At 39.6% G+C, this 27,112-nt stretch overlaps 1 protein-coding gene across 3 annotated transcripts in view; it reads left to right on the top strand.

Annotated features, from left to right (window-relative positions):
• Positions 1 to 24,094, top strand: part of ANKRD28 (ankyrin repeat domain 28) — a 191,447-nt gene extending 167,353 nt beyond the window's left edge. For 2 of the 3 annotated variants that reach the window (XM_075586884.1, XM_075586882.1), the window contains exons 21-28: positions 79 to 298; positions 813 to 900; positions 1,003 to 1,086; positions 1,689 to 1,834; positions 18,055 to 18,137; positions 19,089 to 19,171; positions 20,750 to 20,841; positions 21,363 to 24,094. In XM_075586884.1, the coding sequence (XP_075442999.1) occupies positions 79 to 298; positions 813 to 900; positions 1,003 to 1,086; positions 1,689 to 1,834; positions 18,055 to 18,137; positions 19,089 to 19,171; positions 20,750 to 20,841; positions 21,363 to 21,649 (1,083 nt within the window). In that variant the 3' untranslated portion in view covers positions 21,650 to 24,094. The remainder of the gene's footprint in view (positions 1 to 78; positions 299 to 812; positions 901 to 1,002; positions 1,087 to 1,688; positions 1,835 to 18,054; positions 18,138 to 19,088; positions 19,172 to 20,749; positions 20,842 to 21,362) is intronic. The other variant, XM_075586885.1, reaches the window with a different exon arrangement.
• The last annotated feature ends 3,018 nt before the right edge of the window (positions 24,095 to 27,112 follow it).

Below are 27,112 nucleotides of genomic sequence, written 5' to 3'. Positions count from 1 at the left end.
ACTAAATGTGTTTAAAAAAAAATAAACATACATTACCTGTAGCTGTTTGTGCTTACATGTGACTTGTTTGTCTCTTAGGCAGTGACTGGGCACGAGGAATGTGTGGAAGCGTTGCTGCAGCACACTGCTAACTTCTTGTTACGAGACTGCAGAGGTCGGACGCCTATTCATTTGGCAGCAGCTTGCGGTCATATAGGTGTTCTGGGAGCTCTCCTGCAGACTGCAGTGTCTGTGGATATTGTTCCAGCAATAGCCGACAACCGTGGATACACATCCCTTCATTGGGCCTGTTATAATGGTATGCTGCGTTCATGAACTGAAAGGCAGTTATTTTCCTCGGGAAGAGTGCAGTGTAACCGCACGTGTGATGTGTTATTTTATAGGAGTCTGTGTTGAAGTTTCCTGCGTCACTTCCTGTCTAATCCTATTTTGGTATGCTGTTTGATATGTACATGCCAGCTATTGGAAAACTGCAGTTCTTCTTTTGAAAAATGTTAACTGCTCCATGTACAGCTGCTATGATTTAAGAATATTAGCAGTGATATGTTGAAAGTCTCTCTTGCACCAAAGTTTAGAAATGAGCCTAAACCAAGGATTCTTAGACTACTTTTATTAACAAACTGGAGGTCCGTAGGCCTATATTACATGTTTATCCATTATAAACAAGGTATTATCTAGAAGAGAGCTGCCTGAATTTAATTACAAAGGTTTTCAGAAACCAACATAGAGATTGAAAAGCTCCTAATCTAGATAGTTATATCATTGTCCTGTGAATCGGGGAAGCTTTTCATGTATTTAATTTCTCTGCCTAGGTCATGATTCGTGTGTAGAGCTGCTGTTGGAGCAAGAGGTTTTTCAGAAAATGGAGGGAAATACCTTCAGCCCTTTGCATTGTGCAGTGTAAGAATATCAAGATAAGACTAAACAATTGTTTTTTTATTTTATTTTTTGTAACTGGACAATAGAATTAATTGTTTTTTTTTCTTGTTTTTCCTACTTTAGTATAAATGACAATGAAGGTGCTGCTGAAATGTTAATAGATACATTAGGTACCAGCATTGTGAATTCAGTAGACTCAAAAGGAAGGTATGAACATAGTGTAAATATATAATTTTTTTTGTTTATCATTTTTTTTTGTATAAAATGTCCTTCTCTATTCAGTATAAATCCAGATTTAAAAAAACAAAACAAAAATACATTCTACATGTATAGTTGTTGCGGATGTATTCTTCTGTGTAAGACGCTTGTAATAAACAGCTGTACAAATGTGACATTTTAAAGCTTGGATATTGTTTTCCTTGGTATTAATCCACGAATAGCAAATCTTGTGTGTTGTATGATTCATGCGACAGTTTGCAAACTAAACTGTCAAATACTGCCGATGCTTTCCCAAGCAACCAAACTCCCCCCCCCCCCCCCCAACACCAAGTTGTACAGAGACACTTAACGTTCTTTATAAGAGGGAGTTTTTGGTTGTTGAAAAAGTATTTGTACAGCTTTGCATAGGACAACTAAAGGTGCTGCAATGCTTTGAAGATCTCCATCACAAAATGGGTACATTTTTGGTTAATTCTTGAGTTTACGTTTTAAAAGTTTGTTAAATTACATAGTTTTTTCCGTAATGCCTTTTGAATTTTTCTTCATATGAATAGCACATTTCAAGTTTAATTTCTTCTACTCCTGTGCAGGACGCCTCTTCATGCGGCAGCTTTTACAGACCATGTTGAGTGTTTGCAGCTTTTGCTCAGTCACAACGCTCAAGTAAATGCTGTGGATTCTTCTGGGAAGACCCCACTAATGATGGCTGCTGAAAATGGGCAAACTAATGCAGTAGGTAAGGAAGACATGTTGGCTCTGTGATATTATTGTCTCACTTATTTGGAGTCCGTCTCACTGATTTTTAGCATAAGCAGTCCCATAGACTTCAATGGAGTCTTACTGATTTTCCCATTAATATGTAATTTTTGGTCCGGGACCGTCTCAAATCTCATTGATTTTGGTCCATGGCGGTTGTAACCGGACTATGGGGGAAAGATAGCATATGGAAATAAAGCTGGTCAATGGGGTTTATTAAAGGTGCAGTTTGTCCTAGGAAGTGAACGGAGGACCGTCGACAGTTAAATGTAGCTGATGGACACCTTTTTTAAAAGGGAATTAGAGCAGTATAAATATTTTAAAATAATTTAAAAATAAATTAAAATAATTTTTAAACATTTCCATGGTAAAGAAATGGTTTTAGGATGTTAAAATTATCTTATCACTAAGATACATCTTATCACAAGAACATTGTATAGACGGTAACATTGTTAACATAGCAGCTGTGTAATACAGCAGGCCTAAAATAATAGGGGTCCAGGTTAAAATGGACAAGTAAAGAGAACAGCAAGTGCTCATTTGCAAGTCATTACCCAGAATCCCTGGCTGCAGTGGAAGCATTGTATGCTAAGAGATAATAGTGAAAAGCAGGGTTACAGACCTATCTGATACATGTGAATGTACTGTACCCACAAGTGGTATTTTTATTTACTGTACATAAGGTGGAGTGCTTGTAACTTTTTGTTACTCACATAAAAAAAATGTATGTCTGTTTCATTCTACCTTTTTTATTATTTATTTATTTATTTTGACAAAGGCATTATTGTTCAGATAAAGATTAGTTTTGGAACCAGTGTTCCCGACAAGTGATTTATGTTGGTTTTCACAAAATAGATGCTTACTTTAAATATATGGTTACTTTAAAGCAGCAATTCATGTTTCATTTTTATTTCTTTTGTTTTTTTATTATTATTATCAGTGGTCGACAAATCACCAAAAAATCTACTCGTCGAACAACAAAATCTACTCGCCACCTAGTACCACACGTGTGCTGCTTGGGCCAATAGGAGCTCGCCACGATGTTAAATCCACTCGCCCGGGGCGAGCAAATGTATAGGTTTGTCGAACACTGATTATTATTATTATTACTGGACTGATGCAGGGGGTTTCCGGAGCTGAACCCCATTAATTCCTGCTCCGGGGATCCCCTGCTTTCAGAGATACTTATCTCCGAAGGACTGCTGGTATCTCTGGAGTTTAATGGTCCTAGTCACGTGGGCCAATGGGAAGCCACATCTGATGATGTCACGGCTTAATTGTTATGCGGGACACTAAAACGTCGCCATTTCGTTAGGTACATAGTTTCCTGGCGGCATAGATACTGGCACCCCTACTGAGGTAACTTTCTCGGGAAGCAGGGGGTCCTGGAGCGGAAATTAATACAATTCAGCTCCGGAGACCCCCTGCTTCAATTCTGTAATAATAATTTTTTTTAAACATGTGCGTTTTAAGTGAAACTTCTTTGTCTTTTGTCACTGTTTTGTCACAGATATTGTATTTGTGATGGGGATGTTTGTAATTAAGAATCAAAACACAATTTCAGTGACAAAACGCAAGCAAGTTTGACTTAGAACGTGCGTGCTCCCTGCACACCCCCTGTTTTAGCTATTTGCACTTCTATATTTATAGTAACTGTGAAACTGATATTGGGAATGTCGGGGCAGAAATGGCAAGGCTGGGAGAGACTAATTCCTCTAGCAGCCAGGGGAATAGATCCTCCAGCACAGTGGGGACTCGGGATGCTCAGATACAAAGAAAGATTGTGGTGGTAGGGGACTCCATTATTAGGAAGGTAGATAGGGCAATCTGTTGCCGGGACAGCATGAACCGAACAGTTTGTTGTCTCCCGGGTGCTCTGGTTCGGCACATTACGGATCGGGTAGACAGATTGTTGGGGGGGCTGGGATTGACCCGGCGGTCTTGGTACACGTTGGCACCAATGACAAAGTTAGAGAAAGATGGAGGGTCCTAAAAAATGATTACAGGGATCTAGGCCAAAAGCTTAAGGCAAGGACCTCCAAGGTAGTATTTTCTGAAATACTACCAGTGCCATGCGCTACCGCAGGGAGACAGTCAGAGATCAGGAAGGTTAATGCATGGCTAAGAAAGTGGTGCAGGAAGGAGGAGTTTGGGTTTTTAGAGCACTGGGACTCCTTTTCTGAGAGGTGCCATCTATATTCTAGGGACGGATTGCACCTCAATGAAGAGGGATCTTCTGTGCTAGGGGGGAGAATGCTAAAACGTTTGGAGAGATTTTAAACTAGGATGGAGGGGGGAGGGGAATGAAACAGATAATGAACTAAATGGAATAGAGGAGGATACAAGGTGGTATGGAGGTAGAATGGGGGCAAGTGCGAGTTTGACAAGCAGTGAGACACCCATAGTAAATACAGATAATACTAGAAAACTTCTAAAGACTAAACCAAGTGGGCGCAGAAAGGAAGGAGCAGATAAGATAATAATAGAGGCTGAAAAAAAACTTAAATGCATGCTTGCTAATGCAAGAAGCCTGACAGATAAAATGGGGGAGCTTGAATTAATAGCTGCAAGGGAGCAGTATGATATCATAGGCATTAGGCATTACTGAAACATGGTGGGATGAAACTCATGACTGGACAGTTAATTTAGAGGGTTATTCCCTTTTCGGAAGGATCGAACAAATAGAAGGGGAGGTGGAGTATGTTTATATGTTAAACCGGAAAAGGGGGGGGGGGAAACACAAAATGAGTGTGTCTCCTAAAGAATTCACTATACTGCACTCCTACTTAATATAAAATTTAACTTTTAATATAATTACATAAAACATAAATTACCAAATCGTTGTGTATTGTGCATTAAAAATAAATTAAATTATCAAAACAAGCGTATGTGTCAGTGATTGTACGTTGGAATAATCTCAAACAACAATTATATTAGAGATAGCAGGGCACAAAACGCTAATAGTCAGGGTAAAAAACCCCCTCTGGGACACCTATGAGAACAAATACATATGTGTATATGTATAGATGTAACTAATAAACTCAGTGAATGATAGTATCACAAGACAGCTACCTGCTTAAACTAATAAATCACAGAGCACTAAGGGATGATAATATAAGGATGTATAACCATCCACTTAATATAGAAGTGCTGCTAATAGTGTGATAATGGAGGATGAATGATTCATAGCGTAGTGAAGCAATTGTTCACAGCATCATAGTCAATGAATCATTATATAGCTCACTCCAAATGAACATGTCACATATAAAGCAGGAGGTATGTACACTGAGTATTAGTAAAATGACCAATTTAAATCTACATAGATAGAGCCAGAAGACTACAAAGCACTACATAAAAGCAGCTCCAAGTAGGAGACTGACAACATTGCGCGTCCAACGCGCGTTTCCCTCCAGCAAAGGAGCTTCCTCAGGGACAAATTTGCTGGGGGGAGAAAGAATGAACCCTTATATACCCAAACAGTACCTTGATTAAAGATTGGACAATTGCCAGGTGTTGCACATGCGCAGTTGGTCAGTTAACAAACTTCATAAATGCTGAGTAAAACATCTATAAGCGTTCACACACATTCAGTAGCTATAGTTCTATGTTTTTGTAAATTTCCGAGCGTTTTTAGAGCTTTTATTATCTTGTATAGAAGTGTGGCATTGATCGGCGGAATTAGAGACCAGTGCGCATGCGCGCGGACTTAGAAAAAACAACTGTCTAAAATAAAGTGCATTGCGCATGCGTGGGCACTTAGAATAAAATTTGCTCGTTCGAAATCCATGGGCCGCGCATGCGCAAAGACTTAGATGTTAAAGCGCGATGCCCGCGCAAATGCGCATGCGTGGAAGCTCTATAGTCTCTCTTAAAGACGCATCCGTATGTGGTACTGAGGCAAGGACACTGCCGTAGGTCTTGCGTCCTGCGCATGCGTTCGAACATAGAGATTCTATGCCTTGCTTCCATCCGTGATCGCGCGCAATGCGCATGCGTCGGGACTTAGGAAAATTCATCAATAGTAAATGAAAGTGTTCGTATCGCGCATGCGTGGGCACTTTGAAATATTTGGCCTTATGAATACACGGTGTAATTCAAATGGTACAATCGATCTGTCCTCATCCAAACTAGTTGGAAATGCCCACGATGTATAGCCAGATATTAAAGGGTACATATAGGGCTTTGGATATGAAGTTAATAGATTAAGTCTGTAAAGCTCTTACCCTAAATATTGGCAAATAAGAAAGTGGGTATTGATTAGTATAAGATAGTCAATAATCAATAGATGGTAGGTAAGGGTCTATCGTTGGGAAAAGGATTCATTTTATATACAGAGTATAATTCCAAAAATTGATTGTATATACTCCCCCAAGATAATATATTGCAATGTGTCATGCTTAGAGGTAGTGATGGAATGAATAAAGAGAGATAAAAACAAATAACAATTTATTTATATGTGTATAGCAATTTTTGTATAATGATCTTGGTTGTTTAATTACTATTCTACACACATATAGCATACATAACGACTAAGCCCGAAGCTGGGTTTAGAACTTTGGTAATATAGTCATTAATATAGTGTATATAATATATTTCAATATCAGAAGCTGGGAAACAACACAGTAGGCATGGAGAATAATTGACTGCTCATATATACACAGTATATATAATGTAAAAATGAATAATTAGATTACAGCAAGGAGATATAGGACAGACACCTAAGTCCGACCAGGAGAACCTTCCTAATCAAATAAAGGGTGTATAGGTGAACCCCTCGTTTAGTCCATTGGGGCTCCTGGTTTTCAGTTTGAAGATCCATTCTGCTTCAATCCGAAGCAGGGATTGGTCAGTGTTGCCCCCTCTCATGGGACATTTCAGCTGGTAGATGCCCATGAAATTAATGGCATTGATGTCGCCATTGTGGTATTGTGTCACGTGTCTGGCAACGGATGTTTCAGCAGAATGTTTAATGGAATTGATATGTTCCAGAACACGTCTGCGTAGTTGTCTGGTTGTTTTGCCAACGTATCTCTTACCACATTCGCATGTGATAAGATATATAACGTTGGTGGTCCGGCAGTTAATGAAACTGTCAACAGAAAAGTGTGATGTGTTGTCATGATTGGCAAATACTTTGGCCACATTTATATGTCTGCATGCTTTACACCCTTGGCAGCGGTACATGCCCTTCACAGGGCTCAACCAAGTTGCTGTTCTGGGACGTTGAAAATGGCTGTTCACTAATGAGTCCCGTAGGTTTTTGGACCGCCTGCTGGTAATCATAGGTCTGGGGCCTATAACCTGTGCCAAGTCAACGTCAGCCTGTAGAAGATGCCAATGTTTGGCAAATATCTTTTTGATAGCCCACCAACGTTTGTTAAAGGTGCCAATGACTCTGATTGTTCTGTCCTTAGATTTTGTCTTATTTCTAGACAGAAGGGAGACCCTGTCACAATGTAAAGCCCGATGGTAAGCCTTATTAAGTGTTTTAATATGGTAGCCACGATTGAGGAATCTAGACCGAAGTTCCTTAGATTGTAATATAAATTCTTCAGTCGTGGAACAATTCCTCCGCAGTCGGAGGTACTGACCTATGGGGATGCCACTAATGAGGCTTCTAGGGTGCTGGCTCTGAGCTAGTAACAGACTATTGGTCGCTGTGCTTTTTCTATAGACCTTGGTCTGAATGTTACGTTCACCATCAATATATATATTCAGATCTAAGAATGTTATTGAGGTGGTGCTTAGCACAGTCGTGAGCCTCAAGTTCAGAGTGTTGGTATTCAATTTGTCCACAAACTCATGGAGTAGTTGAGTGGGACCTTCCCATAGGAGCAGAATGTCATCTATGTACCTGATCCACATAGAAATGTGGTCAGTATACACAGAGAGGTCCTCATTGAAAACGTGGATACGCTCCCACCAGCCCAGGTACAAGTTGGCATACGTAGGGGCACAAGCAGTGCCCATAGCAGTGCCCTGGGTCTGGTGGTAATAAAGCCCGTCAAAAATAAAGTAGTTATGTGTTAGAACATAATTCAGTAGATCAAGAACGAAGGAGTTGTGTCTATTAAATCTACGGTCCCGTGTTGACAAAAAGTATTGAACAGCGTTAAGACCATTCTTGTGAACAATGGAGGTATATAAAGATTCTACATCTAAACTCACAAGGATGGTCTCAGATGTAACGTGGACCCCCTCAAGTCTCTGTAGTGTATCTTTTGTATCCTGGACATACGACGGGAGACTGATGACGAAATCCCTTAGAACTTTGTCCAAGTAAATGCTGCTTCCCTCGGACAGACAGTTGTTGCCCGACACTATAGGGCGACCAGGAGGGGACCGTAATCTTTTATGTACCTTAGGTAGAGTATAGAATGTCGCTACCGTGGGTGACTTCTGGTACATAAAATCAAACTCACTTCGGCTGATCATATCAGTATCAAGTGCATGCTGTAGAATGTCTAACAGTTCTGATTTATATTCTGACGTTGGGCTATGGTCAAGGGTCTCATAACAATCCCTATCACTAAGGAGCCGCATGTTTTCACCAACATAGGCTTCAGTGTCTTGAATTACAATGTTGCCACCTTTATCAGATGGTTTAATTGTGTAGGTTTTATCAGACATGAGTTGTTTCAGACCGATTTTTTCATCGGGTGTGAGATTATTGACAGACTTATAATGTTTTGGCTCTGCTTCCAGGTCCCTAGTTACGCAGGTGACAAACAATTCAACAGCTTTAGTTGGGTTCAATTGAATTTATTAAAGAAGGGTTTATCCTTTTCACCCACGTCAGACTTCAATCTATTTGAGTGGGTTAAGGATCTAAACCTATTTGGGAGACGCTTGCTGCTACATAAATTCTACGCTAAGCACGCAGCCTCGAATCCAAACTTACTCACTGATGGGTTGAACGCTCAAGAAAGACAAGATGTTGTGGATCTCTGTCAACTATATGACCAGAATATCCTACCTGACAATGACATTACTGGTCCATTTACACACTTGAAACCCAGGAGTCACTTTACCCCTCCAATTACCACCTGTCCAGCTGTTGAATTGTTTGTCACCTGCGTAACTAGGGACCTGGAAGCAGAGCCAAAACATTATAAGTCTGTCAATAATCTCACACCCGATGAAAAAATCGGTCTGAAACAACTCATGTCTGATAAAACCTACACAATTAAACCATCTGATAAAGGTGGCAACATTGTAATTCAAGACACTGAAGCCTATGTTGGTGAAAACATGCGGCTCCTTAGTGATAGGGATTGTTATGAGACCCTTGACCATAGCCCAACGTCAGAATATAAATCAGAACTGTTAGACATTCTACAGCATGCACTTGATACTGATATGATCAGCCGAAGTGAGTTTGATTTTATGTACCAGAAGTCACCCACGGTAGCGACATTCTATACTCTACCTAAGGTACATAAAAGATTACGGTCCCCTCCTGGTCGCCCTATAGTGTCGGGCAACAACTGTCTGTCCGAGGGAAGCAGCATTTACTTGGACAAAGTTCTAAGGGATTTCGTCATCAGTCTCCCGTCGTATGTCCAGGATACAAAAGATACACTACAGAGACTTGAGGGGGTCCACGTTACATCTGAGACCATCCTTGTGAGTTTAGATGTAGAATCTTTATATACCTCCATTGTTCACAAGAATGGTCTTAACGCTGTTCAATACTTTTTGTCAACACGGGACCGTAGATTTAATAGACACAACTCCTTCGTTCTTGATCTACTGAATTATGTTCTAACACATAACTACTTTATTTTTGACGGGCTTTATTACCACCAGACCCAGGGCACTGCTATGGGCACTGCTTGTGCCCCTACGTATGCCAACTTGTACCTGGGCTGGTGGGAGCGTATCCACGTTTTCAATGAGGACCTCTCTGTGTATACTGACCACATTTCTATGTGGATCAGGTACATAGATGACATTCTGCTCCTATGGGAAGGTCCCACTCAACTACTCCATGAGTTTGTGGACAAATTGAATACCAACACTCTGAACTTGAGGCTCACGACTGTGCTAAGCACCACCTCAATAACATTCTTAGATCTGAATATATATATTGATGGTGAACGTAACATTCAGACCAAGGTCTATAGAAAAAGCACAGCGACCAATAGTCTGTTACTAGCTCAGAGCCAGCACCCTAGAAGCCTCATTAGTGGCATCCCCATAGGTCAGTACCTCCGACTGCGGAGGAATTGTTCCACGACTGAAGAATTTATATTACAATCTAAGGAACTTCGGTCTAGATTCCTCAATCGTGGCTACCATATTAAAACACTTAATAAGGCTTACCATCGGGCTTTACATTGTGACAGGGTCTCCCTTCTGTCTAGAAATAAGACAAAATCTAAGGACAGAACAATCAGAGTCATTGGCACCTTTAACAAACGTTGGTGGGCTATCAAAAAGATATTTGCCAAACATTGGCATCTTCTACAGGCTGACGTTGACTTGGCACAGGTTATAGGCCCCAGACCTATGATTACCAGCAGGCGGTCCAAAAACCTACGGGACTCATTAGTGAACAGCCATTTTCAACGTCCCAGAACAGCAACTTGGTTGAGCCCTGTGAAGGGCATGTACCGCTGCCAAGGGTGTAAAGCATGCAGACATATAAATGTGGCCAAAGTATTTGCCAATCATGACAACACATCACACTTTTCTGTTGACAGTTTCATTAACTGCCGGACCACCAACGTTATATATCTTATCACATGCGAATGTGGTAAGAGATACGTTGGCAAAACAACCAGACAACTACGCAGACGTGTTCTGGAACATATCAATTCCATTAAACATTCTGCTGAAACATCCGTTGCCAGACACGTGACACAATACCACAATGGCGACATCAATGCCATTAATTTCATGGGCATCTACCAGCTGAAATGTCCCATGAGAGGGGGCAACACTGACCAATCCCTGCTTCGGATTGAAGCAGAATGGATCTTCAAACTGAAAACCAGGAGCCCCAATGGACTAAACGAGGGGTTCACCTATACACCCTTTATTTGATTAGGAAGGTTCTCCTGGTCGGACTTAGGTGTCTGTCCTATATCTCCTTGCTGTAATCTAATTATTCATTTTTACATTATATATACTGTGTATATATGAGCAGTCAATTATTCTCCATGCCTACTGTGTTGTTTCCCAGCTTCTGATATTGAAATATATTATATACACTATATTAATGACTATATTACCAAAGTTCTAAACCCAGCTTCGGGCTTAGTCGTTATGTATGCTATATGTGTGTAGAATAGTAATTAAACAACCAAGATCATTATACAAAAATTGCTATACACATATAAATAAATTGTTATTTGTTTTTATCTCTCTTTATTCATTCCATCACTACCTCTAAGCATGACACATTGCAATATATTATCTTGGGGGAGTATATACAATCAATTTTTGGAATTATACTCTGTATATAAAATGAATCCTTTTCCCAACGATAGACCCTTACCTACCATCTATTGATTATTGACTATCTTATACTAATCAATACCCACTTTCTTATTTGCCAATATTTAGGGTAAGAGCTTTACAGACTTAATCTATTAACTTCATATCCAAAGCCCTATATGTACCCTTTAATATCTGGCTATACATCGTGGGCATTTCCAACTAGTTTGGATGAGGACAGATCGATTGTACCATTTGAATTACACCGTGTATTCATAAGGCCAAATATTTCAAAGTGCCCACGCATGCGCGATACGAACACTTTCATTTACTATTGATGAATTTTCCTAAGTCCCGACGCATGCGCATTGCGCGCGATCACGGATGGAAGCAAGGCATAGAATCTCTATGTTCGAACGCATGCGCAGGACGCAAGACCTACGGCAGTGTCCTTGCCTCAGTACCACATACGGATGCGTCTTTAAGAGAGACTATAGAGCTTCCACGCATGCGCATTTGCGCGGGCATCGCGCTTTAACATCTAAGTCTTTGCGCATGCGCGGCCCATGGATTTCGAACGAGCAAATTTTATTCTAAGTGCCCACGCATGCGCAATGCACTTTATTTTAGACAGTTGTTTTTTCTAAGTCCGCGCGCATGCGCACTGGTCTCTAATTCCGCCGATCAATGCCACACTTCTATACAAGATAATAAAAGCTCTAAAAACGCTCGGAAATTTACAAAAACATAGAACTATAGCTACTGAATGTGTGTGAACGCTTATAGATGTTTTACTCAGCATTTATGAAGTTTGTTAACTGACCAACTGCGCATGTGCAACACCTGGCAATTGTCCAATCTTTAATCAAGGTACTGTTTGGGTATATAAGGGTTCATTCTTTCTCCCCCCAGCAAATTTGTCCCTGAGGAAGCTCCTTTGCTGGAGGGAAACGCGCGTTGGACGCGCAATGTTGTCAGTCTCCTACTTGGAGCTGCTTTTATGTAGTGCTTTGTAGTCTTCTGGCTCTATCTATGTAGATTTAAATTGGTCATTTTACTAATACTCAGTGTACATACCTCCTGCTTTATATGTGACATGTTCATTTGGAGTGAGCTATATAATGATTCATTGACTATGATGCTGTGAACAATTGCTTCACTACGCTATGAATCATTCATCCTCCATTATCACACTATTAGCAGCACTTCTATATTAAGTGGATGGTTATACATCCTTATATTATCATCCCTTAGTGCTCTGTGATTTATTAGTTTAAGCAGGTAGCTGTCTTGTGATACTATCATTCACTGAGTTTATTAGTTACATCTATACATATACACATATGTATTTGTTCTCATAGGTGTCCCAGAGGGGGTTTTTTACCCTGACTATTAGCGTTTTGTGCCCTGCTATCTCTAATATAATTGTTGTTTGAGATTATTCCAACGTACAATCACTGACACATACGCTTGTTTTGATAATTTAATTTATTTTTAATGCACAATACACAACGATTTGGTAATTTATGTTTTATGTAATTATATTAAAAGTTAAATTTTATATTAAGTAGGAGTGCAGTATAGTGAATTCTTTAGGAGACACACTCATTTTGTGTTTCCCCCCCCCCCTTTTCTGATTCACTTTTCAGTTCACAGTTTGCACCCACTTCTTCAATTACCACATATTTATTCATTACTTTGCTTCAATTGGTGTGGTCTTGTGATCACTCCCTAACCCTAGTGTTTTCTCTATATGTTAAACCGGATCTAAAACCTATTAAAGGGATTAAACCTTTCTCACTGACTGCCCCACACCTCTGGAATGCCCTTCCCCTCAGTACCTAGCACCCTCTCTATCCACCTTTAAGACCCATCTTAAGACACACTTGCTTAAAGAAGCATATTAATAGCACTGTGGATATTCTGAACAAATGATACATAAAGCTTGGCCCCCTGCAGACGCACTTACCAGAACTCCCTCCTACTGTCTCTGTACGTTCTCCCTACCTACCAATTAGACTGTAAGCTCCTCGGCTAGGGACTCCTCTTCCTTAATGTTACTTTTATGTCTAAAGCACTTATACCCATGATCTGTTGGTTATATTATCTGTTATTTATTTGATTACCACGTGTATTACTACTGTGAAGCGCTATGTACATTAATGGCGCTATATAAATAAAGACATACAATACAATACAATGTTTATGAAGGGAATGATGAAAATGTAGAGACTTTGTGGATAGAAATTAGCAGTGGAGGTAAAAGTATTAAGAAAATGTTTGTGGGAATATGCTATAAACCACCAAATATCTGTGAGATTGAGGAAGCTAAAATAATTTTACAAATGGAAAAGGCATCAAAACTGGGTCATGTTTGCATAATTGGGGGTGTTAATTATCCAGACATAGACTGGGGCAATGAGATTAGCGTTACAACAAAAGGAAACAGGTTTTTGGGGGTGCTTAAAGACAATTATATGACCCAAATTATTGAGGAACCAACCAGGAGAGGGGCAATACTGGATTTGGTCATATCAAACAATGTAGAAGTAATAACAAATATTCAAGTCCTGGAACATTTGGGTAACAGTGATCATAACATGGTCTCATTTGAAATAAATTATCAAAAAATAGATTTCTTGGGTTCAACAAAGACCTTAAACTTTAGTAAGGCAGATTTTAATAAACTGAGGTCTAATCTAGTAGTAATACAATGGGATGATGTTTTTGCAGGGAAAAATGTAGAAGATAAATGGGCAATCTTTAAAAAATTGTTAGAAAAGCACACTTATTAGTATATACCCTTGGGTAATAAGTATAAAAGAAATAAGTCAAAACCAATGTGGCTAAATAAACAGGTAGGGGAGGAAATGAACAAGAAGAGGAAGGCGTTTAGATTCTTTAAGTCAGAAGGGACGGAGACATCGTATCAAAATTATAAGGAATGTAACAAAAATTGCAAAAGGGCAATCAAATTAGCAAAAATGGATAATGAAAAAAGGATTGCAATAGAAAGTAAGGTCAACCCTAAAAAGTTCTTTAAGTACCTTAATAACAAAAAAATGAGAAAAGAAAATATAGGACCCTTTCAGTGTGAGATGGGTAGGCAGATTATTGGAGATAAGGAAAAAGCTGAGGTATTAAACAAATTCTTTGCCTCTGTGTTTACCAGGGAAGAATCAAGTTCAATAGTAGTGCCGCAGGAGGAAGCCACAACCTCATATTAATGAACAATTGGTTAACTGAGGAAGAAGTTCATATGCGACTTGAAAAAATTAAAGTAAATAAGGCACCTGGCCCCAATCATCCAAGAGTTCTCAAGGAGTTAAGCTCAGTAATAGCCAACCATTATATTTAATATTCAAGGACTCCATTTCCACAGGCTCAGTACCACAAGATTGGCGTAAAGCAGATGTGGTGCCTATATTTAAAAAGGGAGCTAGATCACAACCGGGAAATTACAGACCTGTAAGCCTGACTTCAATAGTAGGGAAACTACTTGAAGGTTTAATACGGGATAATATTCAGGAATACCTAATGGCAAACAAAATTATTAGTAATAGTCAGCATGGATTTATGAAGGATAGATCTTGCCAAACTAACCTTATTTGTTTCTTTGAGGAGGTAAGTAGGAATTTAGACCAGGGTAATGCAGTTGATGTGGTCTACTTAGATTTTGCAAAGGCTTTTGATACGGTTTCACACGAGGTTGGTGTACAAAATAAAGAAAATTGGTAATAATATATGCACCTGGATTGAAAACTGGTTAAAGGACAGACAACAGAGGGTTGTCATAAATGGAACTTTTTCAGGTTGGGCTAAAGTCATGAGTGGAGTACCTCAGGGATCGTTATTGGGACCCCTGCTTTTTAACTTGTTTATTAATGACCTTGAAGTTGGGATCGAGAGCAAAGTCTCCATCTTTGCTGATGATACTAAATTGTGTAAGGTAATAGAATCAGAGCAGGATGTAATTTCTCTTCAGAAGGACTTGGAGAGACTGGAAACGTGGGCAGGTAAATGGCAAATGAGGTTTAATACAGATAAATGTAAGGTTATGCATTTGGGATGCAAGAATAAAAAGGCGACTTACAAATTAAATGGAGATATATTGGGGGAATCCTTGATGGAGAAGGATTTAGGAGTGCTTGTAGACAGCAGGCTTAGCAATAGTGCCCAATGTCATGCAGTAGCTGCAAAGGCAAACAAGATCTTATCTTGCATCAAACGGGCAATGGATGGAAGGGAAGTAAACATAATTATGTCCCTTTACAAAGCACTAGTAAGACCACACCTTGAATATGGAATACAATTTTGGGCACCAATCCTAAGAAAAGCCATTATGGAACTAGAGAGAGTGCAGAGAAGAGCCACCAAATTAATAAAGGGGGTGGACAATCTAACTTATGAGGAGAGGCTAGCTAAATTAGATTTATTTACATTAGAAAAGAGGCGTCTAAGAGGGGATATGATAACTATATACAAATATATTCAGGGACAATACAAGGAGCTTTCAAAAGAACTATTCATCCCACGGGCAGTACTAAGGACTCGGGGCCATCCCTTAAGGTTGGAGGAAAGGAAATTTCACCAGCAACAAAGGAAAGGGTTCTTTACAGTAAGGGCCGTTAAAATGTGGAATTCATTACCCATGGAGACTGTGATGGCAGATACAATAGATTTGTTCAAAAAAAGGTTGGACATCTTTTTAGATGGGAAAGGTATACAGGGATATACCAAATAAGTATACATGGGAAGGATGTTGATCCAGGGATTAATCCGATTGCCAATTCTTGGAGTCAGGAAGGAATTAATTTTTCCCCTTAATGGGGTTTTTTGTTTGCCTTCCTCTGGATCAATAAGTAAGTATAGATATAGGATAAAGTATCTGTTGTCTAAATTTAGCATAGGTTGAACTTGATGGACCTATGTCTTTTTTCAACCTCATCTACTATGTAATTCTGTGTGTGTGTGTGTGTGCCGCGCGCGTGCGTCTTGACCCTCTACTTCGAACTTGCCCTTTAAGAAGGCACAAACGTCAAGCATGCGATACCAGCCTACTACAACATTAATTGATGTGGCTTCATTTTCTTTTCTTTCTTTCTTTGTTTTTTTTTTTAACACTATTTCCATTTATATAGCAAAGTAGAATCATAATTATAAATCGGATGGATAGAAATTTGCTCCGTAAAACTGAAACTTGTCTAGTCACATCTGACTCTTGTCCTAATGGATAGTTAAATATTACACTAGATCAGCACATAATCAGATAAATGAGACATGAACAGTAGATTAGATTAAAGTTCCCATTACCGACTCATCCTGCTGGTGTCACTAGAGATCCTATAGAAGGGAATCTAACTTTCTGTTAAAGAGATTGAGTGAAGCATAGACTAGAATTGCTCTATAATATTAGTAAACCATGTAGGCCCACCCCATCTACAGTAGGACCTAAGTGAACTGGTAGTGGTCTGTGTACCTTTTTAACATATCAGATAAGTAATTAGTCATTTTAAGAATGTTTTTTTTTTTTCAAGATAATCTCTACTACTAAGACTGTTTGATGAACCACTATTGGCTAAACTGATGAAACTTTACATAATGGTACTATCTGCAAATTATGCATTTAATAGGACCCAGTGCATGGAAAAAATATACCATTTTGCACAATGACTATGTATGCAAGTGTGTGTATAATTTTAGGAAGCCAGTTACACTGCTACCTTTTAAGATGAACTGTAAAACAGTATTGAGGAGTAATGTGAGCAGGCAATATTGTAGTGCTAGGTGATCCATAATTGTTTCCCTACACTTATAATAATTTTTGGAAATTCGTTCCTTAAAGAAACCTGTATGTAACCCCAGTGCTCATGTTATAGGTTGTCCTATCGAAGTGTAATCACTGTAGATCAATTCCTTAAAATGTAATAGCCATTAATGTTAAGTGACGACAGTGGCTGTCATACACAGTTATCTTGTAAAAGTTATATAGTAAAATGCAGGAAATAATCCCCAAACCGGTGCTCTAGATCAAAGGTAAAGGAAAAGCAACATTGTTATATATGATCCCTCGTAAAACAGTTCTTAATTAATCCAGGAGCTGTATAAATATTCCAGAATAAGGCTTGAGCTGCGGGCCGCTTCTATATTGTGGACGAATAACACAGGTAGGGGGAGAGGAGAAGGGAACAATCAGCACCGAAGGATCTGCTGATTGAATTAATGTCAGTTAATGTGTATATGTGTATATATTGGGCATCAGGAGGTGTCATAGAGCAGCAGCTTCCTTCCTAGATTGTGTTTGGCTAATCATTATGCCTCAGGTGTGTTTTTTACTCACATCTTCATTGTTGATTCAATTGGTTAACGGATGCCACCACTAAATGATCCCCCCTGGTTACCATTAGTCACTCTTCGATAAAGTGCCATGGCGGTATGAAACGCATCGGAGGATTGTTTGGAGTGGTGTGTTTTTTGTGTTTAATTCAATTTTAAAAAATTGGTATATTTGTCCAGATATCTTTACTGGTTCGCAGTGCACGCCTTTCTTGCCTATCTTGTAAAAGTTGCCTATTGATCTAAAAATGGGAAGTGCTAAACATCAGCTAATGTTGAATTAATGTAGTTTTACCTTTGAAACACGTGCATCCTGTATTTTATCCCTTCTTAACCTTGTCATTTAACATGTATATAATCGTTTTGCTAGCACCATTCATATAACGTGCCATATTTATACTGTTGGGATTTTTTTTCCCCCAGAGGTGTTGGTTAGCAGTGCGAAGGCTGATCTGACATTGCAAGACAACAGTAAAAATACTGCACTCCACTTGGCATGCAGTAAGGTAGGTATAAGTCTAAAAACTATTACCATTATAGTACTACATACATTTGATGCAGCAGTGGGCCTGGGGGTGGGGGCGGGGGGTGGGGGGGGAAGAAACGGGTAGAATTAATCATTCAGAGCTACAGGACGATCAGACTTGCTTAAAATAACATCAGGTTTTGAACTAGAAACTCCCACTTTGGATGCCACTGTCTTTATAATGCTAAGCATCTTTGTACACTTAATTTCTCCTCAATAGAAAATCAATCTAATATGCCTAACATGAAAATAATTGTTCTCAAATGTTAAAGCACCATTGCACACTTTATCAGAATATAGCTAAAGCAGCAATCTCGCCTAATCCTTTTTTTTCTTTTTCTTTCTTTTAAAAATAAATCTAACTCTCCGGTCCCCCACAGCTGAACCGCACTAATTTTAGTGCCAGGGACCCCATGCCTCCTGAGATTTACAATTGTATGAGGCAGGTATTTTCCTCCCCTTCCATTCAAATCAATATAGCTGCAAAATCTTGCATCTCCTGCAGACCAATAAGAGGGGCAATATCCTCGGGTGGGGGGGAGGGGGGTTGACAGTCGTCACATAGGAAGCCACTAGTTAAATATCCAGGAAGTAACAGCAACTATGTATCTTTGAACCTGAGGGTCTCCAGAACTAAATATAGCACAGTTTAGCTCAGAAGCCATGTTAAAAAAATAAATAATAATACTGAAATTTGACAGGATTCCTGCTTTAACACTATATTTGAATAGAGCTTGACTTGCAGACTAGTGATCGTTTGTTTGGTACTCTCTAATTATTCCACTTGAAATATTGTTGTCATTTAGTTGTTGTAAAGCAACACCAATGGTAAAGATTCAAAACAATCATCTTTTTCTGTCATAGAACGTGTCACTTTATTGAATACACCTGCAAATGGTTCTTTCACCCTAGATCCTTTGTATTTTTCTAGGGTCATGAAACTAGTGCCTTGTTAATACTAGAGCGAATTACAGACCGGAACCTCATTAATGCAACAAATGCAGCTTTGCAAACGTAAGTGCTCCATTGAGGTTTTTTTCTAAAAAGTAAATCTGCATATCTGGTTTTCCATGGAAAAAAGCCAATGGTACTGGGAAAAAAAGACATGCAGTCTGGCAGAGAGCTACTGTTGCTGGTTCTGTGCCCCTAATTGGCACTTTGGTTAAACCCCTTCGGCCCCCTCTGGCTCATCATATGATCTCCCGTGCGATATGATCTCGATGTCATTCCTGTGACGTTGACCGAAGGGGGGGGAGGTTCCTCTCCTCCTGTGCAGATCGCTGTCTCAACCCCTAAAAAACATAATGCCGTGACATACAGGGAATGTCATAAAGGCTACTGGTGTGCTAACCCTCATAACGCACACGTCCAAAGGTGGCTAATGGGGTTAAACAAATGTGAAATTTCTAGAAATTACCAAAGTACATAATTTACAATTTAGTCTTCATCTTCTGTTACAGAGAAATAATGATGTAAATCATTTTTTTTACTAAATTAATTGCTTACTACTCTGCTGAAATCACTGCAACATCTAACTCCTTGCAGTGTTCTTAGTTCATGTTGGCAAGCTCTATAAAGTAGCCATTTATGAAAAGCAATGTGCAATTAAAATTAGCTGTACTTCTTGGAATTGGGTCTTTAGGCCTAAACTTGTAAATCTTAGTCTAATATTAAATTGTATATAATTATTGAAAATGAGACATGGTATTAAATTTCTGAGTTCTTTCACTTCATAGCAAATATAAAATGTTGCGGTACTGTTTTTATATGGAGGTGACAGAAGAAATGATATTACAGAGAAAATAGAAAAGATAATCTGCACTGTTTTTACATACCTACATATATTTACTTTTAATAAACTATAAGAATGAACTGTGTGTGCAGAAATACGTTTGAATAGCTCCAGCTTCCTGAAGAAGACTGATACTTATTGCAAAGTGGTTTTGATCTTTTCCCCCACGTAACTTAAGTAGAATGACGAATTTAGGGGAAATAATTTCCATGCTAGTAAATGTAGTTCAGAGTTTTATTTGCTGTATTGGTCTTTGAAAAATGTACGGTCATTTTGCAAGCTGCAATCCTTTTTAATGGGCCAACATGAGAGCCACAATCATATGGTCCATTACATGTTGAAAACTATGGGGGTTTACAGAAAAACTGTAGCAAACACAATGGTGAAGTCCAACATAGGTGCTTCTGAATGAAAGCTGCAATTGATGCTCATACATTGCATAAAACAAAGATTTTGAGAACTCAGAATAGTTCTAAATATATCTTTTTATTTAAAGCATGGTGAAGCATAAAGCCTGTGTTTCCAGTCCACTGGGCATCTTTAGGTAGCCCTGGTGAAGATCCAGAAGGGATTGGAAAGTTGTCTTAATGTGTCACCATGATTTAATGAACTGTACGATCACCTTTTAATGCTAAAATGAGTTCCCATTTTGTTCAGTTCATTAAAGACATCACCACCGGCAATTCATTTTTTGCTTTGTCCTCTTTTAAATGACATGTTACATAATCTCTTTTATAAACTGAAAAACAGCAATTTAACACATTTATTGTTACGTCATGGGTGTATTTCTTCTTTGACAGACCTCTTCATGTAGCTGCTCGAAATGGATTAACGGTTGTAGTACAGGAACTTCTGGGGAAGGGAGCAAGTGTACTAGCTGTGGATGAAAATGGTATGCTCTTTGTTTTGTGTTTGTTAACGTTGCCATGAAAAGCCACATATACCTTGTTTGTAATACCAGGAATAATGTGTGGACTTGTTTTTTATTGAGGCTTAAATGATGTAAAACCATATGGCCCAGATCCACAAAAGGCTGCTAAATTTAGCACACCTTTTACTCTCATTTACATAAATATCTAAAGGTGTGCTAAAGCTTTGCACCGTTTTGTGGATCTGGACCTATAGGGGAGGATTTTTCTACCGCTGGCCTCCACATAAAGCGGAGATGAACCTCAAAGCAGGTTAATTACTCAATGACAAACAACTGAAAATATTTCATATTTTTATTGTATCAGATTTGCATACATTTTTGACAGCTCTTTAGTTCTTTAAGACTTGAAACTTTTGTTCTTCACTGTGTTGGTTGTGACTCGAAGTGAATGATTTATTGAATGCAGGTGTAGGGTATTGCTGTATGTGGGCAAGCCACCCTTTAACATATGTTAACTTCAGGTTGTGCTTATTTAAATGCAGGCTACACACCAGCATTGGCTTGTGCTCCCAATAAGGACGTCGCTGACTGCCTGGCTCTTATCTTGGCCACAATGATGCCGGTATCGTCCAGCAGCTCGTTGCCATCTATGACGTTAAATGCCATTAACCACTACACAAACACCTCAAAGACTGTCACTTTTGACTCCTTGCCCCTCATGAGAAGTGAGCACAGCTCCTACTGCAGTTTCAATAATATCGGCAGGGATGATGGATACCCATACACAGAAGAAGATGAACTCAATGACTCGGACTCTGAGACTTATTGAGGTTCTTCAAGAGCCCACATTTTTAGTAGTTCCAAACTGTGCCGTTAGAAAAAAAGGCACCCATGTGGCCAGAAATGCAAGGGTTAATTTGTCAAGTTCAAGCCAGAAGTGAAGTGTTGTCTTTTATTTTTTGTGAGGTATACCCTGAAAACATGACTTGAAACAAATTTTAATTTTAACCTTTTTGTTGGATAAGAAGCCCTGGTTATCTGACTTTTCCAACCCTGATTTAAGTACTCTACACAGGTTTGGTGCCTGTGCAGGAGTTCTTTATGGGAAGTAAAAAAAAAAATTGGCATCGTTGAAAAGTGAAGCAGTCATTACTGTTTTATTTAATATTTTATTGTCTGTGTCAAGAGTAATTTTTATATGGCTGGGCACAGGAGTCCGATTCATTGGACTACTCGTACTATTGTACAGGAAAGGAACACTATAGTGAAAATTGTATAAATAAAATGAAAAACAATTTTGGTGGCAATAAATGAATTTGGTACAGCTGGCATTGTGTGTACATCAGTTTGCCAAAGGACCAAATTACTGATTTTTATTTCTATAAAAAATAAATGCTTTTTGATGTGAAAAACTGGAATTAGTAAATCTAGAGCTTTGCATCAAATCTAAGCTTAATTTCCAGGCATCATTTTTGCTTTGATTTAGGTTTATTTCTTCTATATCCTTCCAAGACTGTATTCAGTACAGAGGAAAATGTGAGTATTTCTATCTTTTTAGTAGAGGAGGGGGATTAAAACAGATATCTTCAGGCTTGTTTAAATTTACAGTAGTTGGATAAAATTGTGCAGTCAGGCTGTTCAGAGTAATACTAAAAAGGGATCAATAATTATTGCACAGTTTTAAATTGTAACTTTTTTTAAGCGACTAATAATTTGTACCCCCAGAGATTAATTTGTGTGGCCAGATTCACTCATGTTCTTCAACCCAGGTCTTAAAAAAAAAAAAAAAAACACTTTGCAAGCTAATGTGGCTTTTGAGATATCATTGCATATTACTTAGAGAGGAATTAGATGATAACCAAACACCACACACAGCTTCTGCTGCAAAAATCAGCATTCCTGTGTGTTCATTTACAGTCAAGCAGATAAGAAGCATATGGATTCAGGTGTTGGGGGGGCACGTTGTTTGTTTGACCTTTTCAGCTCCACTCTTCCTATCATACCAGATCATAATGAGACGCTGATGACTTAAAGTAAAGTATATACTATTTATCATAGACTGTTTTGTTTTTGGTTTGGCGCAGATTCCCCAGGCTATATTTCAGAAGTGATGGACCAGCATTCTACAAGAGGATTTGATATAATTGTTATTGTGGTGCTCTTATTGTTTAGCCACTCAGAGCAAGTACGATTTCTGAATACATTGTCTAAGGGGCGCTGAACTCCAGCCCTCAAGCCTGCCCAACATGTCAGGTTTTCAGGATATCCCAGCTTTAGCAAAGGTGTTTCAATCAGAGGCTCAGTCAAAGACTGTGCTGATGCAGGGATATCCTGAAAACTTGACCTGTTGGGGGGGGGTTTGAGGACTGGAGTTGAGCACCCTTGGTCGAACACACAGTCCTCCATGATACAGAAATACAGTCCAGTGCACTAACCTAGGTTATACCATGTGCCAGGGTGACGAGTATTTACCATTTAAGATGGCCGATTAGTTCTTGGCATTTTATCATTCATTTCATCTTGTTGATGTTTTGTTTTATTCTATTTTATGAAAGACAGTGAATTTTCCACTTTTTATGAGCAAGCACTCTGATATTTAAGGAGATATTTCTATTGCATTTAAAAAAAAAAACCAGATGAAACATGCAGGTCCCATGTGTTTATAGTGCAGATGAAAATCATTTCGTTCTATTTATAACAAAGTAACTACATAAAAATGTTGCCTGCAGAGCAGAAGACTAGCATTGTTGGCGAAAGGGGTCTGCAACAGCCTTTCCAGAATTAAAGGGGCTAAATAAACCTCAAGATACCTGTGAGCTTTGCATAATAGTGCAGGCTTAAGCAGTTAGTGCTTGACTATGAAATACAACTATTCCCTCTGCTCTGCTTTACTTACCTGTTAATTTTAAAGTGAAATTGCTTAATTTACGCACAACCTCTTTGTGTGTCCAGGTAACATACCGAATATCTGCTATGAATCAATCCTAATTTTACTTGTTTTTTTGTATTGTGAAACTGGAAACCTTTTAAATTGTAAATGATCTGCTGGTTTTCTGAAGAGTGTGAAAACAGGACAGTATTTTGATCTATTTGATAATTTTGTGTTTTGTTTTTGTTTTTTAAAGACAATATCAGCATGTATATAGAAATAGTGACTGCTTGGATACTGTATTTACCTGCACTCTTTCAGTACATTGAAATTCCTGTATATTTTATGGAATATAATAAAAAAAAAATGTGAGTTATGTTTAATTAAAAGTTGATTCAATTGTGATATGTTACTTGGTAGAATTTATATTCAAAAGGACTATTTTTTTTGCTGGTTAACATTTAATGTTACCGTGCCCTTTAGGATATACTTTGCATTCCCACCAAGCAATAAGAGAATTGAACTGTATAAAACGGGAGTTCCCAGATGGTGTTACAATTACCACTTGATGTCCTACACATTTTTACCCAATTCGCTCATGGAGAAGAAAAAAAAAAATCACCATTAACCTTTACCGTGATGGGTGTGCAGCAACACCACAGGTGTGCCCCTGTCCTTCAGGCACTTCAACCTTCATGTTACCGCTTCTGGAGAAATTGCACAGGTTGTTCAAATCTGAAGTTGACAGACCTCCACTTTTGTTTTGAGCAAAGCAAGAAGCCCAATCTGCCACATGTAAATGACCAAGTGTGCATGATGTACCTGGTTATGCCATGAGGCACTTAAGGTAAACTTGAAAGTTGTTTTTAGGGTTATATTGCACTACAATTAAGGGGAAAGTACAGTACACACAGTTGTGATAGCATTGATATTTTTGCAGGTACATTAAAGCTGCAGTACAAGCTCCTGTTTTTTCATGTGGGCAATCACTACTTACCTAAAGAACTGCATAGCTGCCGGTCAATTCGTTCTCCGTCTATTGATCGGCGAAGTTTGGCGACATCTTTAGATCTGGGGAATGTAAATGGTTGCTATAGGAATAAACATGCTTGTTAAAATAGAATACAAGAAAATTGGTCTTTCAAAGTTTATTTTTTTAAACAGAAAATGCTAAAAGTATTTTTTCTTACTACAGGACTGATTTATAAAATAAAAAAGCTGTGTGTGCTGTGCACGCGCATAGTAAGTGAAACTTCTTTGACTTTTGTCACAGAAATTGTATTTGTGTTGGTGATGTTTTAATTAAAAATCAAAATACAATTTCATTGACAAAACGCAAATAAATTTGACTTAGAATGCGCGTGCTCTGCACACATCGCCTGTATTAGCTATTTGCACTAAGTGTGAATTCCTCGTGTGTGCGGGTGACTGAGTGTGCGGTTGACTGAGCGTGACTGCGACTGCGTGTGACTGCGACTGCGGGTGACTGCGACTGCGGGTGACTGCGACTGCGGGTGAGTGTGCGGATGACTGCATGTGCGGGTGAGTGTGAGTGTGTGGGTGACTGTGAGTGTGCGGGTGACTGCGTGTGAGTGTGGGTGCGTGTGTGTGTGACTGTGTGTGCGTGTGACTGAGATGTGTTTTACAAATAGTCTCACCCTTTATATTCTGCATGAATACACCATGTTTGTAAAATTAGTACCATTATTATAGTGTCCTTTGCTCAAATAACTGTGCTCTCTCTTGCAGTCAAGCACAGCACCACTGAGGTTGTATTAGTACTGTGACCACTGCATTTTACAATCTGATATATTGCTGACTTTATATAGATCAGATATTTCCAGTACACAGAAGAATGTTATATTTCATTTGGGTTGACAGTTGGGATTTGTCATACAGATACCTTGCTATTTCCTTATCCCTGAGTATTTACTAGCACTGAGATTTCCAGTGTTTAGTGTGTCCTGTTTTGACAGTCTTTAATTGTTCTGCTGAAGGCTCATGCCAGTCTGGATGGTTCCTTCAGTGCATATTAGCAGAGAGCACAGGACACCAGGAGCTGCATGCAGCTACATCTCACCATCAGAAGCAGCATTTCACACTGACTGTACCTTATTCATACACACACACAGGCACTGAACGGCTGGCTGCAAGGGCAGGGAATGCACATCCACTTCTGCCCTGTCCTGCTACTCGCTGCACACACACAGAATCACTAGGACTGTGATGTTTTCAATGTGATGTCCCTCTCCCCAGCCTATTCTTCCTTTTGATATCCTTTAATGTGGACATCGTTGCCAGGTCCGATCTCCTCCCTCCCTCCTCCCTTCCTGTCCATCGGCAATTCAGCATGTCAGCGACACACTGCTCTGCTTCCTCTCGGTTACCCTCCATGATCCCTTGTGTAAGGTGAGTGAAGTCAGTGAATCTTTGACAGGTGCAATCTGTTTTAAAGCAATCTTGAACCGTAGGGATTTCAATGGGGTTAACTTGATCATTTGAGTGTGTTGCAGCTGGGAGTGCTACAGGAGTGGTGTTTAGAGTCCTCTTCTACCAATCCCCCTGGAGACTAGAAGCAATTCATGCAGGAATTTGCAGACCTTGTTGATGGCCTAGTCCTAAAGCACAACAAAAGACAAAAATTCCCAATGCTACATCTAATATGACAAAAAATATTAAGTTAAATACTTAACTGTTTGTCTTCTTATAAGTAAGGCTGAGTCCACGCTGCCGCTGAGCTCGCTCATGCTTGGAGAGCGGTGATGTCACCATTTTTAGAGCAGGAGTGGGGGGCGTGGCTATTAGGGGAGGGGACGTGTCATTAGCTGAATAGGGGCTGTGTGTGTGTCTGTCCATTTTCTCTCTACCCCCTTCCCTCCTCTCTCCCTTCTCTCTTTCCCCCATTGCTCTCTCCCCCATTGCTCTCTCTCCCGCCCATTGCTCTCTCTCCCGCCCATTGCTCTCTCTCCCTCTCTCTCCCCCCCATTGCTCTCTCTCCCCCTTCCCCCCTCTCTAGCCCCCTTCCCTCCTCTCTCTCCCCCTTCCCTCCTCTCTCCCTTTCCTCCTCTCGTTTCTCTCCCCCTTGCTATCCCTTCCCCTCTCTCCTTTCTCCCCCCTTGTCTCCTTCCCCCCCTCACTTCGTTTGCCCCCCCACACGACACCACTTTGTTTGCCCCCCACCCACACCACTTTGTTTGCCACCACACCAGTCTGTTTTGCCCACACCACACTAGTCCGTTTTGCCCACACCAGTCCGTTTTGGCCCCACACTACACCAGTCCGTTTTGCCCCACCACACCAGTCCGTTTTGTCCCCCCCCCCCACACCAGTCCATTTTGACCACCACACCAGTCCGTTTTGCCCACACCACACCAGTCCGTTTTGCCCCCACCCCCTAATCCACTTCTCTTGGCTAGAAATCCC

Source organism: Ascaphus truei, chromosome 2 (assembly GCF_040206685.1).
Source record: "Ascaphus truei isolate aAscTru1 chromosome 2, aAscTru1.hap1, whole genome shotgun sequence".
Classification (NCBI taxonomy): domain Eukaryota; kingdom Metazoa; phylum Chordata; class Amphibia; order Anura; family Ascaphidae; genus Ascaphus; species Ascaphus truei.
The sequence above is the reverse complement of the archived record's forward strand: the minus strand, read 5'-3'. Positions and strand labels throughout refer to the sequence as shown.